The sequence below is a fragment of the Lepidochelys kempii genome, chromosome 3 (assembly GCF_965140265.1).
Source record: "Lepidochelys kempii isolate rLepKem1 chromosome 3, rLepKem1.hap2, whole genome shotgun sequence".
In the NCBI taxonomy this organism is placed as follows: Eukaryota; Metazoa; Chordata; order Testudines; family Cheloniidae; genus Lepidochelys; species Lepidochelys kempii.
The window spans coordinates 7,878,138-7,897,954 of record NC_133258.1 but is presented as its reverse complement, the minus strand read 5'-3'; the positions used below and the strand labels follow the sequence as shown (position 1 = coordinate 7,897,954).

General features: G+C 44.2%; 1 protein-coding gene across 9 annotated transcripts in view; it reads right to left on the bottom strand.

Moving 5' to 3' along the window:
• HMBOX1 (homeobox containing 1) overlaps nucleotides 1-19,817 on the bottom strand; it is a 142,863-nt gene that overhangs the window by 51,229 nt on the left and 71,817 nt on the right. For 8 of the 9 annotated variants that reach the window (XM_073335637.1, XM_073335638.1, XM_073335641.1 and 5 more), the window contains exons 3-4: nucleotides 7,434-7,913; nucleotides 5,290-5,375 (exon numbers count right to left, since the gene is read on the bottom strand). In XM_073335637.1, the coding sequence (XP_073191738.1) occupies nucleotides 5,290-5,375; nucleotides 7,434-7,913 (566 nt within the window). Of the gene's footprint in view, nucleotides 1-5,289; nucleotides 5,376-7,433; nucleotides 7,914-16,082; nucleotides 16,194-19,817 lie in introns of all 9 variants that reach the window. The other variant, XM_073335643.1, reaches the window with a different exon arrangement.

Below are 19,817 nucleotides of genomic sequence, written 5' to 3'. Positions count from 1 at the left end.
GAGGCAGGGAGCGTGTGACTTTCCCAACATCACACACGTGAGTGACAGAGCCAGGAACTGAACCTAGATCTTTTGAGTCCCAATGTAGGGCCTTAACCACAACTCCATCCTTCTGTTATTTATTTTTAATGATGTCCTTGTAGCAAAAACAAATAACAAAAAAGATTATTTGATTGTGATACAGTTTCTAGTTCCTAAAAGTTTGGTTTTATAAGTGGACTCACCAGAGCACTGGGAAAGGGATGCTTCTCAATCCAACACCAGTACCATCCAGTAACATAGCTTCTAATCCTGCTATTTCAGGAAATTACACTGGCAGGAAAAAAACGCTGCCAAAAGCAAATTCACGAAGGTAATTATCTGGAGCATCTAATATCCGGCTGTCTGGAAAAAAACCTCTCAGACTGACTCACGGATCACGAGGAAGATCGAGGTCCGTTGGTCTCTGGGCCAACAAGCCAGAAATACTGTACATCACGATGACGGCACCCAGCTTTGTCATAGAAAATGCAGGGGGGAGAGGCAGTCACAAAAGAACCAGGGCAAATTCTGATAAGTTTGACATTTTAATGAATATTTGTCAAATGCCTGCAATTCTGTCCCTCTTCCTGCTTCTCTCCATGCTCCCATTTTGCCTCTGTCCTTTCTTTCTGCCAGGTCTTTTCTCAGACACACTCCCCATGGCAGGTTCCGGTTCACAGATGATGATAACCCAGAGATATTTCCTCAGACTGCACTGCTCCTTGGGCCACATCCCCCCGAGCAGATGATTTGGAAGAAAATTTACCTCCCACATGCCAAAGAGGCAGTAAAAACCAACACCAGGAGAAGGCAGGCACAGAGGCTCGCTACTCCAGTGTGTTCAGCGCATACCTGCTCACAACCCTGGAGACTGCTGCTCACACAAACCCCTAATCACTGGTTTTCCCCTTCCTCTCACAGATGGGTGCGTTCATCCTCTGTGGCTGCAATTTTTATTTTTTTTAATGTCTCTTGCAAAAAAGTATATAGAAGCACCTGGAAAGTATGGGATTTGGACAGTGCTTAATCTGTAATGAAAGAGCTGGGGCTCAAGCAATTAGGTGCCGAGACTCAAGCAATTTTTTTACTTTCATAACTGACAGCAAGCCCAGAGGTGCCGGGGCTATGAACTGCCAAGCCCAGAGATGCCGGGGCTCAGCTCTGGCAAGCCCAGGCATAAGTTAAGCACTGGTTTTGGAGGAGAACTGACTGATTTTATGCCTTCATTCTCGTGTTTATAACAACGAATCCTGGATTTGTACAATATGTGCCCGCAAAGAACATCGATCAACTTTGTACGTTAGCAAGGTTTGTTTGGAGGAAAGGTGCAAAGATCAAAATCGTGTTAAAATAAATCCTCACCTGTGTCACCACCAACACCAAATATTTTAAAAAACTGTTTCTCATCATTTATGCTGGTCGATAACTTTTTGAATTCCATTCAGTGTGACAATGGAACTACTCTAGTCAGTTTCATTTTCTTCATACTGGGTTTTGCTTTGTGCACTATTCCATGTTGCTGTGTTTGGCTTTCCAACACTGCATGGATGATTATTATTTGTGCTAGGTTCTGTACATACCATAGGAGATGGTTCTGTTCTCAGGAGCTTATTGTCTAAATAGTCAAGACAGAGAAAGGGTGGGACAGGGATGAGCCATACAAGTAGAATGAACAGAATGATTGTTGACAAACATGTTAGAAAAAACCCTGTCGTTATGTATTTTTGAAACATATGAACTGATGTTCTAAGAGAGAGGATGGCTAGGCCACTAGCCTAGGACCCAGGAGGCCTGGGTTCAAGTCCCTGCTCTGCCACAGATTTCCTATGTGACATTGGATAAGTTACTTAGCCTCTCTGTCCCACAGTTCCCCATCTATACAATGAGCAGTACCCTGCCTCAGGGGTGTTGTGAGCACAAATACATCAATAATCTGTGAGGTGCTCAGATACTTTTATGGCCCCCATTAAATATATAAATAATGCAGGTATTAGGTTTCAAAAACCTACACTTAAACTCTGCCCCACCCTCAAAACACCCCAAATTCAAACCCTACATCAGGGTCCTAAATTACTTGGCAGCTTCCTTTAGTAAGCGCAGAAAAACACTCTTTGCCCTACTGCAAGGGATCTCAAACTTTTTTTTGCTGGGACCCCCTTTGAAAATATTTCAGGCTGTGACAACCTTCCCATACCATGCCATCCTGACTTCTGTACTGCTAATGGCAGCAGTGCTGCCTTCAGAGCTGGGTGCCCGGCCAGCAGCTGCTGCTCTCACAACCCCCCTACAATAGTCTTGTGACCCCTTTTCGGGTTGGGACCCCCAGTTTGAGAAATGCTGCCCTAGTACCTATAACCACTTGGTTCAGAGGCAAATTTTCAGTTTTTATCACAACCGATTAAGACATGCCACTCTCTGTTATTGTTAAGGGGGATTTGGCATCTCACTCACCGCATGCAATGTTGAAAACCTATCCTTGAAGGGAGTAAAGCTGCAACTATGTTAAAGGAGTTTCAAACAACAAGATGGGAAATTTAGCAGGAACTATTATTAGCTCCTGTTTATACTGTCATTTTTCTTATCAGTAGAAGATTATTTATACAGCTCCCAACCCAAGAGCTTCTTGTTTATCTTATTACAGAAACCATTAAAGAAAGTTGCTATAAAAAGCAGCTTCTGTATTTAGTACGAGCGCTAGTAAATGCTCTGCTGGGTTTTTCTCCTTATCAATCGTTTCTTTATTTTCTGGTCACCATTTCATAATTTCCTTTGCCATTTTTCACACTGTTCTCTTCTGACACTACAGACGACTTCACTGTGTGCCTTCCTCATTTACTACTCCATGTCAGTTTTATTATTTGATCACTTCATAAATTTATGGTCATTAAAAAACAAAACAAAAAACAAAACTAAGTAGGGGGAATATGGTTCAGACTGAAAGGCCTACATTGTACTACCTCAGCTACAGAATTCAACATTCAGCTACAATTAGATATTTTTTCTCTCCCCTCCTTTTCCCACCATCCCCCTCACCAGCAATGGAGAAATAAAAAGGAAAAAGTCATAGCGTGCTACTGCAGATGCATAGTAAAGAGTGTATTTTTTTTGGTATGGTGCCTTTTGTACGAACTCTATCCCAAAACACTTCACAAAAATTAAACAGGATCCCAACAAGGAGAGCTGGGACCAAGGGTCAGAGCAAATCTAAGGCTGGAAGAAGTGGAGGAATTTGCAGTCAGGTTCCATGGCAGGGTCAAAACCAAAGGTCAGAGTCCAAGTGAAGTTTCAGGGTCCAGGTGAGGAGGCAAAGTCCAAGGCAAGTCAAGGTCAGAGCAGGGAGCAGAAATGATTATGGCAACTACAGAAGATCCACACTGTCGTCTGGACACTTCCTGGAATGCCCCTTGGGTCTGTATAGAGTGGGGAGCCAGTGAGGAACCATGAGGCTGCTGCTTGTCAGACCCCTTGAGACGGAGCTTCCCATAGTCTGTGTCCACAGCAGGATGTTGGGCCATAGAACAGAAGCGGGTTACAGCTGCTGCTGAGTAGCATCATGGAGATGTCAGCAGCATGGCAGCTCAACAGACCTGGGTTCTAGACCTATAGGGGGTCTTACAAGTTGCTGCAGTGGAGGTAAGATTAGGAAAGGGAAAAAGAGGTTTTCAGAGGAGATTTTAAATGGGATGGAGGGAGACAAGAAAGTAGTCCCAAATGGCAGAAGATTGAGCAGAGAAGGCTCTCGCATCAAGAATGGTAAAATTATGTGAAGAGATGGGGAAGAAAAAAAAAGGGGGCCTCTGGCTGGCAAGTAGAAGGAGATAAAGAATCATATCCTCAGCTAGTGCAAATCAATTTACACCAGCTACGCTGATTTACATGAGCTGAAGATCTAGTTCAAGATCTGTGATTTGAAATTGACATATACACCACTTTAGCTACCATGCAGTCAACAGTCACTCACTCACGTGCTCGTCCCTAACAACCCAATTGAAGAATGCCTTTTTTAGGAGAGACAGCGGGAGTTAAAAGTTTACACCTGGAATCCTGAAGCAACGTCCTTCAATAGAGCTGCACTGTCCACATCAGCATTTTCTTTAAAGGCCTAACCGACTGGCAACACCTGCAGGCAAAGCTTTAGGGGAGGGGTTCATCCATGAGGTAGTCTTTTTTGGTCAAATTGGGATTTATAACAAGAGGGCCAGAAATAACCCTAATTTTGGAAAGATCCAAGGAATGCGTCTTGTTTCTTTTCCTTTGCTCACAGCATCTGCCTTTGTAAACTGAGAGTGGGTACACCGGAAGAGGTTGCACACTTCCCAAGCATTTGTTCACTCTCTCTTCACATGTGGGGAGAGATGGAAAAGAGCTAGAACACCATTCAGGCCATCTTCCCATCGGTGCAGGATCATTTCCTACAAGGCAATTCTCTAGAACTTCTCCTCTCACAAGAGTTTGGCACTTATAGTCACATTTTCTTTCTTAACTATCTGACTATTTCAAGACTTCTATTCAGGCGTGGGTCTAAAAATAAATAAATAAAGGTCAGGAAGAGTAAGTTGTTTTGTCTCCAGTTGTACTCCTGATTCTGCTACCAAACTCTCTGGATGGCCTTGGCCAAGCCACTTAAACCTCTCTGCAAAGAATTAATCCACATTTGTAAAGTGCTTTGCAAACAGCATGTTGTGTGAAGGTCTAAATAGCTTTACTGGAGTCTGCTCACTCATCCCTAATGCCAATGGAGAAAAAGAGGGAAAGGGGAAGAAATACGGTACTTTCCCCTTTGAAACAAGGTTACAGATAATATGGCCATTCCCTCACCCCTCACATCTGCCTTTTATTATTATTTGCGACTCAAGGACAAGTGGACAAACTCTCACAATCAGTATGCTAAGTGTATTGATGCCAGCTATGGATACATTCCCAGATATATATTTGTGTATATACATTTGCCACACGTAATAGTGTAACTTCAGAATTAAAGAAAACTGTTTTAGTTTTAATATAGGAACTCTGCGCTTATTGCAATGCTGTAAAATAAAATTTGCTAGCAAAAGCCACACACACACACACACAAAAAGTGATTCACTGGGGAAGTTCTATGATGTGCGGGACAATGGGTCTTAAATCAAAGGCATACATTATCATGACTAAGCTGACAGATCTGCACTGCAATGCAGAAAGCTGAGCAATAATCCAACATCTGCACAGGCACACACAGGAGGCTAGACACAGGACTCAAAATGAATAAAGGGCTCTTCAAGCTCTTACCTGTTACCTGTGCAACAACTGCTTGAGAAATCCTCCGATTGGCAAGAAAGGCTTTGATTTCCTCCTTTATCACGCTGCTGTCCCTCCTACCAAAACAAAACAAAAAACAAGAGAGACAGACAGACCAAAGGGCACTCTGAAGATGTAAAATGGTTTCGTTTCCTTTGCTTAAGGGGTGGGGGCCTCTGCGCGGCAGGGGGTGGGGGGGAGAACAGTCAAAATAGCTCACCAGTGGACACTTCTTTTAATGAGTGTCATGTTTGACCAAATCATCCCAGCAGGCGGATGGATGACTCATAGCCTATATAATTCATACTAGGTGTAGGGCTGCCATATGGAATGTAAAAAGTTTCATTACACAGGGATGAATAAATCTCTCACACCAGCATTAAAACTCAGTCGTAAAATGAAGCACAAAAAATAAAAGATAGCAGGGTCTGCATGGTTAGCTCCACAAATGAGGATATCGACAAGCCCTCTCAAACATTTCAAACAACGGGGCTGTAGGAAGGAAAAGAGATTTCGCAACCTCCACCCCAACAACCTCCCTCGCCCCCAAAAGCCTGGTGTGTGGGTGCACTGAATGAAAGAATACCCGTCATCGTTATATCCCTAGTTTTTCTGGAAGGATTATTTTTAAAAAATGTGGAGAGATGGTTCAGAAGGGACTGAATAATTATGCTAAAAGAAAAAGAATTTACTGGTTTCTTAGGGGCTGTAATATGCAGCAAGCTTAAACTGCAGTAAACAAACGCCTGCACCTGTGAAATTCAGAATCCCTTTTGTTGGGCTTTTAAAATCAGGTCGGGTTTATTCCTGGGTAACACATTTTTTCTTTGACTTTTTCTGAGCAGGGTTCGGTGATCAAAATTGTAATGTGACCAGCCTCAAGCTTGGAAAGTGTGAGTGAAACACAAATACTGCAGGTTCATCATCTCTTCTACGCCCAACCCGCACCCTCCACACAAGAAAACATGGGACATTTCAACAGGAACAAGCACCAAACACTATCTGGGGCATCATGCTCATGAACTCCCAATCCGACAACAGGTAGATTTCAGCGAAAGGAGCGCCTGCCTACTGCTACCCTCAACTCTTTCAGATTCCCCACTATGCTGAGCCCAAGCAGCATGACTCACCACCTTTGTGGTTCTCCCCACCCATTTCTGAGTCTCCTTGACCCAGCCACCACACCTTCATTCAGTCCCTCCTTAAAAGGCATGTCCTCCAGGGGTCTGCAAGCCCCAGTCCAATATTTGCCAAGTATACATGAGAAAACATAACACTCCAAAACGATGACGAAAAGCAGCAACAACAACAAATAAATCATAAAATACAACACCCCCCCCCAACTGAATTTAAAAGACATGCTACATTTCATCACTCATTCTGCCTCTTGCTTGAGCTAATCTTCCATCTCTCGTCTTATACACTATTAAGATCATGGATTCTTAATTTTGGAGCAACAACCACCCTAACCTTTCCCATATTGCTAAATGGAAGGGGTATCCTGCCTAACAAGGAAGAAGCCCCTCAACAGGAAAAAAGATGACCACTGATCTTGACTATAAGTTCTCCATAGATGATACCTGCCTTTTCATAATTGTTTTTATTTCAATGCTGTCATTCTTGGCCCTACATAACACACAAACAGAGGCAGTCCTGCCACAAGGAGCTTATTATCCAAAAGGCAGATAAGACATGATATATTAAGTCCGTGAAGAAGGCATTAACAGAGCTGTTTCCCTCTTCTCCCATACAACGTTGGGAAAGAGAAGGCATTGGACTGACATGAGCCCGTGGTGGAGAATCTCATGGGAGAAGAGGGCTGTTTCCAAGGGATTTGAATGTGGTGAGGATGGAAACAGTGCACTGAGATAAGGAACTCAATCCAGGCTTTGGAAAAAACTAAGACTGAAGAGGGATCCGTGACATAGCCCAGGACAAATGTGCACAGGGCTTCGAAGGGGAGGGTGGCCAATGGGGGACAAACATGCGGATAATTATCTAAGGCACCCCTCACACTATCGACAATACATATAAAAACTAAAGTAACCCTCCCGCCCCGCTCCACCCGAGATGCAGCTCTCTTCTTAGAGGGTTCGTCAGGCTGATTTACTGAACCATCTACAAGTTTTACTAACCTCATCAATTCTTCCACTTTGTCATCTACATCCAAGTCCTCTTCAGAGGCTTCAAAACTGTACGATCTTTGAGCCAAGCTGTTCGCAAGTGGATAGCGTGTGGGCGACATCTTCCCATTGAAAGCCGACAACCTCTCGTTACTCTCCCTCCCGTTCTGATTAGTAGTGCAAGGCTGTGGGGAGGTGTCGTAACTGTTGCTAGGCGATGGGGACATCCCAGAGTGCTGGGTCTGCGTAGAAGCTGTGGCTGTAGAGGAAGATGCTGGGATATTGTTGGTACTGTTGCCGTAGGAACCACCTGCATAGCTAGACCTTCTTCCAAACTTGTCACTATGCTCTTGATCGAGACGGTCCAAGGTTTCCAAGGCGTGGAGGATTTCGTGTCTGGTCATTCCAGTACGTCTCAGGCGCTGAAGCAGGTCTATCTGCTCTATAGTAAATCTGGGTTCATCTGTGTAGTGAGACATGGTTTCCAGCAGACTAAAAATAAGGTGAAATGTGAAAGCAAACAATTTAGTGCAAAAGCTCACTATGGGACATGTACAGCATCTCAGGTATGGCACTTAACAGAGGACAATAGGCCTGATTCTGGTCTCATTTACACCAGTGTAAATCATATAAGTGAGAGGGCAAGCCGGCCCAATGGGTGGAATCCCTCTCACTCATTGAACTCGATGGCAAAGCTCCCATTAACTTCAGGTTCATTGTTTGTTTGCTTCTGGTAAAGAATAACTTTGCATAGTTTTCAGAGAATACCTCACTCTCTTACTTCAAATCTCGCCCAACATACCTTTTGATTACTTTCCCATCCCCAGCTCCCTTTTCTACTCTCTTACCTTCAATAAACATGCCTTATGGAATGACAACAGTTGCTCCATAATTAAGGCTGCAACTGAGATTCCGTTATATGCCCAATTTTGCCCAACCCCCAAATCCACCAGGAAAGTCCCATTGGTAGAGCCCTGTGTGGATACAAAATTTGTATGCACATCTGATCCGCAAACATGGTCCGTGGATATAAAGTGGATATCCAGATTTGCAGGGTTCTACCCATTGGCCTCAAAACTCGCAGGTTAGAGCTGGGCCAGAGGTACAATTTTTCTAAAAATATTCAGGGATGCAGAAAAGGGTTAATGAGTTTTATGATTCCCTAATGTCAGAAGTGTGAAGAGTTCAAATAGTCTTAACTTTTTTGAAGGAAGGAGAGAGCTACAACCCAGTTTCTTGAACTTCCCTAACTGAAATCTAGTGCCTTCCAGCACCAACGTTGATTGAAGTTTGATTTCAGAAGCTGTTAACTTTTGAATCTGGAATGTTGCCATGGATCACCAGATCACCAGACCTGACAAGCAGAGTGCAGCATGTCTAATTACTGTTAGAGACCTGAGCTCTTTCATTTAAAGAAATAAGGCCCCAGCCTTGTTCTTTGCCAAGGGAGATCTCATGTGTAATCACTAGGGAGGCTTGTCAAAAGAACCTTTTTCCTCCTAAACTTTGCATAATGGTGGACAATATCCTGAGGCTTGCTGGGCACTCCCCCTTCCTGGCAGGCCTCAGCAGATCCATGGGAAATGGCCATACGACCCCTTAATCTTTCTCCCCTCAAGTTCCCTCATAATAGCTCTTCTAAAGTCTGCAGGAAGCAGGGGCCCTTCTTTCAGCCATCAGAAGATCTTGGAGATTGCGGCTGGAGGTCAGAGGGCAGCATGAGAGTGGGGAAAAAATTATGGGGCATTCTTCCCTTCCTGTGGTCCTACACAAGGGTGTGAGGGGAGAAGCAATGGCAAACTCTCTGAAGCTCATTGGAGCCCACCTGGAATCCCAAGCATGGCAGTGGTGGGAGAGAGAGCTGACAACATACTGAAACCAGTGGGGGAATGGGGCCCCAATGAGAATCCCAAACCTTTATAGGAGTGGGGCTGCCTGCCCCAACAACCCTGCATCCCTAATGAACTCGGTGTTTATGTCTTTCTCTGTGCTGGGCCAAAGGCACACAGAAGCTGCAGTGGTATGGCAGTTCCCAGTCCTGACTACTACTGGTGTTGGTGTGGGTAAAGGGGGGTCCTTTCCAGGCACTCACACCCCAAGCTGGAGCTCTGTGACCTGCGGGGAGAGAGATGGGCCACGCTAGAGCTACGCTGCCGTACCATGATGCTGATACAGGGTGCAGGGGTCCCTTTAAAAAGGGTTTTACCCTTGTCGATGGAATCCCAGGGTAGAGAGGGAGGGGCACTGAAGCAGAACCTCCCACCTCCAGTCCTGCACTGTTATATGTACTCAGTCCCTTTCACTGGTTTGCTTCTCACAACTGTAGAAGCGGCTACAGCTGCATTCTTAAAAAATGATTTAATGAACGAATGCACATTTTTCTTCTGAAGTCCACAAGTGTGTACATCCTCGCAACCGCTCTGCACTGCTGCTGCCACCGGTGGAGAGGTGGGTGGGTAGGGGGAGGAGGATTCACAGGGACTCATGCCCCCTCCAGGGGACCCTAGCTGCGAGGGTGGGATCAGACTGAAGTCATGCCCCCAACGCGGCTCTCCTTCTGCCACTGGCAGTGTATCACTCTCATGAGAGTCTGATTTTTATGGCTGATTAGTATTAATTTCTCCAATAAGGATTATTTTAAATTAAAAAAAAAAAAAAACTGGCTCCCAACTTAGCCCACTATAAGCAGAGAGTAACAGCCAGTGTAGAAATCTAATAACTGAATGGAATTGCAAACAATTAAGAGATGGAAGCCAGCTCCCAGATCATTTAGCTTAGTCCTGAGGGAAAATGAAATTATATATAATGTAGGGAATATCCTTCTCTGAATTCCCTTCAGTTTGTTTGTCTTTCTATTACCAAGGTGCCCTGAACGGTACACAGTGTTCCGGTGGTTGTCCAGTCATTTGTCTATCCTGCAAAACAAAGGTGGGTTCTTAACTCAGGTTTGCTAATCCAAGTTAAAAATAGCAGTGAAAACATAGCAACGCCAATTTTAACTTGGGTTAGCAACTTGAATTCAGCCCCAAGCTTTAATTCAAGCTGCTAACCAAATTGCCATGTCTTCATTGCCATTTTAACTGGAGTCAGCTACTGAAGGTTAGCTAACCCATCTTAAGAACACACACTATGGCTGTGTCTACACTTAAACCGCTACCGTGGTGCAGCTGCCGCTGTGCTGCTCTAGAGCTTCAGTGCAGACACTCACTACAGGGATGGAAAGTTTCTCCTGTCACTATAGTTAATCCGCCTCCCTGAGATGCAGTAGCTAGGTTGACAAGAGAATTCTTCTGTTGACCTAATCTTATCTACGCTGGGGATTTAACTACATCCCTCAAGGGGATGGATTTTTCACACCCCTGAGAGACATAGCTGGGTTGAACTAAGTTTTTAATATAGACCTGGCCTAAGTATTGTATCACGTACCTACCAACCCTGGGGTTCACATCACTTTCCAGTTTAATAACGTCTACAGATTTAGGCCAGGATCCTAAAATGCATTACACCCACACAGAGCCCCAGTGACCTCATAGGCTCTGGCAGGACTGGGGCCTTAATGTGCTCTTTAAGCTCGCTTCCAGATGTGGCTCTGACCCCAAAACATAATTTTAAAAGGTGTGGCGCTTTTCCATAGTAAATCCTCATTTGAGAGGATTTATTTCACAACCTTTTATTTGTTTTTAGATTGTATTTTCCTCTCTTTAGTCTGACCTCCAATTTCTGACTGAGGGCAGGGAGGGTTGTTCTAATGCAAAGAAAGGCAGCAGATTCAAATTAGACACTTAGGGTACATCTACCTTTTCCTGGGAGGTATGATTCCCAGCCTGAGCAGAGGTACCTGTGGTAGTTCTACTCGAGGCAGCATGCTAAAAATAGCAGTGTAGTTAGGGTAGCATGGGTAATAGGTTGGGCCCCCCCCCGACACTGTCCGTGCTACCTCAGGTACAGTGATATTTTTAGCATGCTAGGTCAAGCAGAGCTAGCGTGGGTGAACTGAGGGTATGTCTACACCTTCCTGCTCCAGCAGGAATTCCAGCTTGAGGACATGTACCCGCACTAGCTTTGACTGAGCTAGCCCGGTGAAACTAGAAGTGTAGCTGCAGTCGCACAAGCAGTGGGAGGGGCTAGACACCTTAAGTACAATCCCTTCCGAGATGCTAGGAACATACTCAACACGGCCAGCCCCTCCGACTGCACTTCTGTTTTGAGCGCCCTTCCTCAATCAGAGCTAGTGTGGGTATGTTTCCTCGAGCTGGAATTTACATCTTCCAGCTCCAATGTAGACACACCCGAAGACTGGCACAATGTCAGGCAAGAGAAACACTGGCTCCTTGCAGGCTTTTGTGGCGAATCGGCTTTTGGTTTATCCAGTTTTCCTTTCCCAGCTCTCCATCACTTCTCAAAAAGGACCATCAACAATTCTGCAAATTTGTTAGTTAATTGTCTTAAGCATAAGCTCACATGCTTTAAATTGTGAGTCAGACACCCAAAAACCACGAGCCAAGAGGTTTTTTTAAATAATATATGTGAAAGACTTATTTGCTTTGTGGATTTTGAACGGCAGGTCACGTTTTCAAGACTTTCTACTCAATGATGAGGACTACAAAAAACTTGATTTTGTTTTTAAATGAAAGATGAGCTTCTCGCATATCCAAATGCGAGAGCTGGGACTTCAAGAAAAATACCACATAACGTGAGACCCACAATAAAAGTCACAAGAGTTGGCAACACTAGAACATGTTCAATGTTACCAAGCATCCACGGCATTTTAAAGAATAACTACACTGAGTTGATAGTACAGTTATTTTAACCAGGTCTCAGTTACTTTCTAGTTCTTCATGCCTCCTTTTTCACTTTCCTTGTTAAAGACCAATTTACAAAGGAGTGAAGCAACCCAGCCACTTTAGAATAATTAATTTCATCCACCTCAATTAATTAATGGACATTCTCTAGTACTTTATCCCCACATAGGAGTCTGGTGGCACCTTTAAGACTAACAGATTTATTTTGGCATAAGCTTTTGTGGGTGGAGCGGGGTGGACACCCGCTTGGGCCCAGAGGGGTTTAAGATAGCCCTGGGAGAGGGCTGGGGCAGGGGAAGAGCTGGGCTGATTGGCAGAGCAGCCGCAGCTGGGGGCCACGCCCCAAACAGACCCAGTGGGCCTTATAAAAGCCAGGCGCAGAAGCGCACACTCTCGCTAGCTTCTGAGAGGAAGGGACCTGGCTGCAGGGACCTAGATTGGAGCAGGGCTGAGGAAGTCCCTGAGGAGCTCCAGCCAGGAAAGCCCCAGACTGCAGCCTAGCATTAGGCCCAACAGGTACTGGGGTTGCAGGGGACAGCCCAAGGTTAGACCGAGGCAGCGGCTCCAAACCCAACCTTGCCTGTGATGAGTGGCTCATACTGCAATCTGCCCCAAGGGGCGGGGGCTAGCTGGTGACTGGCAGGAGCCTATGACTGAGGCAAGGTAGGGATAGTGGGTGAAGGGTTCCCCTGGGAGGGGGAGACCCAGAACTGTGGGGTACTGCCAGGGGGCAGCACCCAGTGAAAGGGGCACCAGGGTCCTGGGAGGGACACGGGAGCCAGCAGCAAGGTGAGACACTGGCCTGAAGAGAGCGCCCCAGAGGCTGGAACATTAATTCCCTGAGATGACCAGAAGGAGGCGCCGCCAGTGAGTCTGCACCCAGTTACAGAGGGTAAAAAACCCACCTCTCCATGCATCTGAAGTGGGTTTTTTACCCACAAAAGCTTATGCCCAAATAAAACTATTAGTCTTTAAGGTGCTACCAGACTCCTTGTTGTTTTTACTACTAGCTATATCTACACTAGCACTTTTGTTGGTAAAATTGTCTGTCAGAGGTGTGTGTGGGGGGAAACAAACCCACTCCTGATTGACTTAAGTTACACCGACAGAAGTGCTGGTGTGGACAGCACTGTTGGCAGGAGACGCTCTCCCACCAACATAGCTACTGCTGCTCGTTGGGACTTGTTTAATTATGCCACAAGAACAGGGGTCGCACAATGAAATTAATCGACAGCAGGTTTAAAATGTTGGATCATATTAAAGAAGTTCTGTATTAAAATCACAAATGAGTTTGATTCCCCATAGTTTAAATTCCAGGGTATTACTAATTAAGAGGTCTCTTGGTTTTTGGTACTGTTTCTCTCCCTCTATGTGTGAAACTTGCAAGCTGATAATTGTGTTTTCTAAGACAGACTGTTCTCAAAGCAATTCTTCGTAACAACTACTCACACAGAGAGACTCAAAGCAATACTCTGTAACAGAAAAAGCACCCAGAGACTCCCCGCCCTTTTGTTATATTCATCTTGCTTTAACAATTGTGATTAAAATAGAGATAGAGGATGGATGCTTGGTGTGGATAATAACTGAATGATCAGGGAGGTGCCAGCCTAAGAATCCAGTGTCCATCGGTTGAAGAAGGCGTCAAGTGGAAATAACCAGAGGACCCCTGGAGGGCAGACTGCAATCCACCGAACAGCCTCAAGATGAGAGAACCAAAGAACAAGATAACATCTGGCAGCATGGAGCACTCAGGAATGTGCCATCTGCTGATTGATTCAGCAACAGCATGATGAAGCAATTCCCATAGACTGGCATAGGAAGAAATTCCTATAAAAATGGACTCTAGAAAGTGAGCACTTTGGGGTCTGATTCTGCAAACCAACTTCCAGGAGCATCAGATGCGCATCTGAGAAGGCCCTGCTCCCTCCTCCTGTTCAGGCCACCTGGCCAATGGCTTGGCATGAGCAACTCTAAGGCTGGTAACTATCATAACAACCTTACAGAACCTGTGTGGGTGTGTATGAATGAATGTGTGAATAAATATGAAATTGAATGGAATGTTATAGCTATAACTAACTGCTTACTATGATTCTTTCTGTATTCACAATAAATGTGGCATTTTGTCTTTTCCCCTTTAAGATCCTACTGGTTTTTATTTTATTGGTATAACAAATAAAGTACATCTTCATACAACCCATATTGAATTGTGGAACTCATTGCCAGGGAATGTTGTGAAGGCCAAAAATATAACTGGGTTCAAAAAGGAATTAGATAAGTTCATAGAGGGTAGATCCAATTAGCCTTGGCTATTAGCCAAGATGGTCTGGGACAAAACCCATGCTCTAGGTCAGCGCTTCTCTAACTGTGGGTTGTGACCCCAAAGTGGCTTGGGACTACATTTTAATGGGGTCACCAAGGCTGGAGTTACACATGCTGGGGCCGAAGCCTGAGCCATGCTGCCCAGGGTCTGAAACCAAAGACCAAGGGCTTCCCGCCCTGGGTGGTGGGGCTCAGATTACAGGGCCCTGGCTTGGGGCTGAAGCCCTTGGGCTTCAGCTTTAGTCCACCTGGGGCAGCGGGGCTCGGGCAGACTTAGGTTTCAGTCCCCCCTCCAGGTGTTGTGTAGTAATTATTGTTGTCAGAAGGGGGTTGCGGTGCACTGAAGTTTGAGAACGACTGGTCTAGGTGCACCTAAGCTTCTCACTGCCAGAAGCTGGGACTGGACAATAGAGGATGGATTACTTGATGAATAGCCCTGTTCTGTTCATTCCCTTTGAAGCATCAGGCACCAGCCACTGTCAGAAGACAGGACGCTGGACTAGATGGACCTTTCATCTGACCCAGTATGGCCATTCTTACCTTATCCCAACCAGAAAAGTGCAGAAGGAAGAAGTGCCACCTCTGCAGCATCGTTCTCTCGGGCCCAGTCCTGCCAAAGCCACGCCATGAATTCGGGCTGTGTTGGTGGGATGGCTGCTCTCTATACCCTCTCTGCCTTCCTTCCCAAACCTGTGGGTCAACCTTCTCTGTAGTTTTAAATTCTTCCCCTTTACAGGTTGGAAACCTCCTCGAGGGACCAGTAGACTGAGTGTGGGCCCCCCCAGAATTAACTTTGCCTGAGGGAAGCACACTGCCAGGCAGCTGGGACTCTAGCCTCTGCTGACTGAGGAGGTGGAATGCCTGGCCAGATCCAGGTAACCCTGTCCTGTTGTGACAATTTGGCCTACAAATATACCTGAATTGTGAGCGCAGCTGTAAGGAGTATGTCAACGTTTATAAGATGTTATATAATCTGTAACAACAAACGTGGATGGGGAAAAATACAAAACAGATGGAATAACTAAATGAGTCAGGAAAAAAAGGCCAAGTTAATATGATTCAAGGACTGTGTTTGTTATGCTTGTTAAAAACAGGAGAGATGAAGCTGAAAGTTAATGAATGAAAATTGGCATGTTAGATATTAGGCCTAATTGGTAGGCAAGATAATGAGGGGATGGGCTATTTCACCCATCATTCCCTTTTTGGGTCCTTAAAAGAAAGATTTGGTAGGGACAGTATGGAGAAGAAAAAAGAGACTAAAAGAACAGAGGCTACTGGAGCAAGCTTCACCAGCGTGGCTGCCACCCTTACTGTTTCCTGGGACTCTGGGCCTGACATCATCCTGTTCCTAAGAAATGTCCTGGCCAGCATGGGCCAGAGAGAGAGATCAAAATGACATCACTACCCCTACCAGATCCAACTAGATCCCAAATATCATCTGGGATGAGTTATTACCATTCTTAATACCACCTAAGACTTCTAGACAAGCAGACTTTTCCTTCTAAGACTGGACATCTATTTTTCCCACAAGGACACTTACAATCATCTTTGATACCATCTAGTAGACTGTCAATCAACCAGGGTGGGGTGAGGGGTGAAGGGGGTGTTGCTTTTAAAAAGTCTCTCCAGCTGAAGGGAAAGGAAACAAGTCCTGTTGGTAAAATGAAAGCTTTATTTAATACTTTACATTTCACATGCTTTGTTTTATCTTTTCTGTACCTTTAATAAAAGCTTAAGAGGATTTTTAATGGTGAGTTTGCCAGAGTGCTATGCAGGCTGAGGTCTCTATATACCAAGTCCTGGACCTCATTTAACACTGTTTAATGTTGGACAGTGACAGGGTTATGTTAATACCTTTGGCCCATATATTCCATCTAAATCAATACAACAGCCCCCACTTCCATGCCCCAACAGATGAAACTGCAATTCTAAACATAACATTTCCCTGCCCCTGAAGAGCTGCAGGGTCTCAATGCATGGATGAGATGATATTGTGAGGAGGAGGGATTTAGATTTATTAGGAACTAGGGAACCTTTTGGGAAAGAGTGAGCCTATACAGGAAGGATGGGCTCCACCTAAACCAAAATAGAACTGGACTACTGGCACAAACTTAAAGGTTGCAGAGCAATTTTTAAATTAAGGGCTGGGGGAAAGCCAACACCGACACCCCTTAGGGGAGGATCTGTTAATGGAGATTCTCTATATCCTAGGAACAAAAGAGGATGGAGGATGATAAAATATGGGTAGTAGCTGACGAGAAACAGTCAAATGAAAAAGAGCCCCATTGAATTACATCATGTAATGGCAGACAGCTAAAAGTGACTTAAGTGCTTACATACAAATGCTAAAAGTCTAAATAATAAGATGGGTGAACTACAGTACCTCGTATTAAATGAGGATAATCAATGGGACACAGTAATACCAGGGTATAAACTATATCGAAAGGACAGAACAGGTCGTGCTGGTGGGGGAGGGGGCACTATCTGTGAAAGAAAGAGTCAAATGAAGCAAAAATCTTAAATGATCCAAACTGTACCAGAGAATCTCTATGGATAGTAATTCCATACTTGCATAATAAGAATATAGCAATTGGGATATGCTACCAACCACCTGACCAGGATGCTGCTAGTGACAGTGAAATGCTCAGGGAGATTAGAGCGGCTATAAAAATAAACAACTCAACAATAATGGGGAATTTCAACTATCCCCACATTGACTTGGTACGTGTCACCTCAGGACAGGATGCAGAAATAAAGTTTCTTGACAGCTTAAATGACTGCTTCTTGGAGCAGCTAGTTCTGGAACTCACAAGAGGAGAGACAATTCTTGACTTAGTCCTAAGTGGAGAACAGGATCTGGTCCAAGAGGTGAATATAGCTGAATCGCTTGGTAATAGTGACCATAACATAATTAAATTTAACATTCCTATTGTGGGGAAACACCAAAGCAGCCCACCATGGTAGCATTTAATTTCAGAAAGGGGGAATACACAAAAATGAGAAAGTTAGGTAAACAGAAATTGAAAGGTACAGTGCCAAAAGTGAAATCCCTGCAACCTGTATGGAAACTTTTTAAAGACAACGTAATAGGAGCTCAACTTAAATGTATACCCCAAATTAAAAAACATACTAAGACGACAAAAAAGTACCACCATGTCTGAACAATAAAGTAAAAGAAGCAATTAGAGGCAAAAAGATATTATTTAGAAAGTGGAAGTGAAATCCTATTGAGGAAAATAGAAAGGCACATAAATGCTGGCAAGTGAAATGTAAAAATACAATTAGAAAGGCACAAACACATTTTGAAGAACAGCTAGCCAAAGACTCAAAAAGTAAGATAAATGAGAAGCAAGAAGCCTGCTAAACAACCAGTGCGGTCACTGGACAATTGAGATGCTAAAAGAGCACTCAAGGACGATAAGGCCGTTGCGGAGAAACTAAATGAATTCTTTGCACTGGTCTTCATGGCTGAGGATGTGAGGGAGATTCCCCAATCTGAGCCATTCATTTTAGGTGACAAATGTGAGGAACTGTCCAGGTTGAGGAGTCATTAGAGGAGGTTTTGGAACAAACAAACAGTAAGAAGTCACCAAGACCAGACAGGATTCACCTGAGAGTTCTGAAGGAATTCAAACGTAAAATTATAAAACTACTAACTATGGTATGTAACTTATCATTTAAATCAGCTTCTGTACCAGATGACTGGAGGATAGCTAATACAACACTGATTTTTAAAATGGGTCCAGAGGTGATCCCGGCAATTACAGGCCGGTAAGTCTAACTTCAGTACCAGGCAAATTGGTTGAAACTATAGTAAAGAACAGAATTATCAGACACTTAGATTAACACAATTTATTGGGGAAGAGTCAACATAGTTTTTCGAAAGGGAAATCATGCCTCACCAATCTATTAGAATTCTTGGAGGGGGTCAACAGGCTTGTGGACAAAGGGGATCCAGTGCATATAGTGTACTTAGATTTTCAGAAAGCCTTCGACAGAGTCCCTCACCAAAACCTCTTAAGCAAAGTAAGCTGTCATGGATAAGAGGAAAGGTCCTCTCATGGATCAATAACTGGTTAAAAGATAGGAAACAAAGGCTAGGAATAAATGGTCAGTTTTCCGAATGGAGAGAGGTATATAGTGGTGTCCCCCAGGGGTCTGTACTGTTACCAGAACTGTTCAATATATTCATAAATGATCTGGAAAAGGGGGTAAACAGCAAGGTGGCAAAATTTGCAGATGATACAAAACTACGCAAGATAGTTAAGTCCAAAGCAATCTGTGAAGAGTTACAAAGAGACTTCACAAAACTGGGCAAGAAAACGGCAGATGAAATTAAATGCTGATAAATGCAAAATAATGTACATTGGAAAACATAATCCCAACTCTACATATAAAATGATGGAGTCTAAATTAGCTGTTACCACTCAAGAAAGATCTTGGGAGTCATTGTGGCTAGTTCTCTGAAAACATCCACTCCATGTGCAGCGACAGTCAAAAAAGCGAACAGAATGTTGGGAATCATTAAGAAAGGGATAGCTAATAAGACAGAAAATATCATATTGCCTCTATCTAAACCTATGGTACCCCCACTTCTTGAATACTGCATGCAGATGTGGTTGCCCCATCTCAAAAATGATAGATTGGAATTTGAAAAGGTACAGAAAAGGGCAACAAAAATGATTAGGCATATGGAACAATTTCCATATGAGGAGAGAATAATAAGACTGACTTTTCAGCTTGGAAAAGAGACGACTAAAGGGGGATATGATAGAGGTCTATAAAATCATGACTGGTGTGGAGATGGTATTTAAGCAAGTGTTATTTACTCCTCCTTATAACACAAGAACTAGGGATCACCAAATGAAATTAATAGGCAGCAGGTTTAAAACAAACAAAAGGCAGTATTTCTTCACACAACACACAGTGGAACTCTTTGCCAGAGGACGATGTGAAGGCCAAGACTATAATAGGGTTAAAAAAAAGAACTAGATAACTTCATGGAGGATAGGTCCATCAATGGCTATTAGCCAGGATGGGCAGGGATGCAAAACCATGCTCTGAAGAGTCCCTAGCCTCTGTTTGCCAGAAACTAGGAATGGAGAACAGGGGATGGATCACTTGATGATTACCTGTTCTGTTCATTCCCTCTGAAGCACCTGGCATTGGCCATGGCCGGAAGACAGGATACTGGGCTAGACGGACCATTGGTCTGACCCAGTATGGCCATTCTTATGTTCTTCATGAATGTGCCCCACCAAGGAGCAGGACTTTG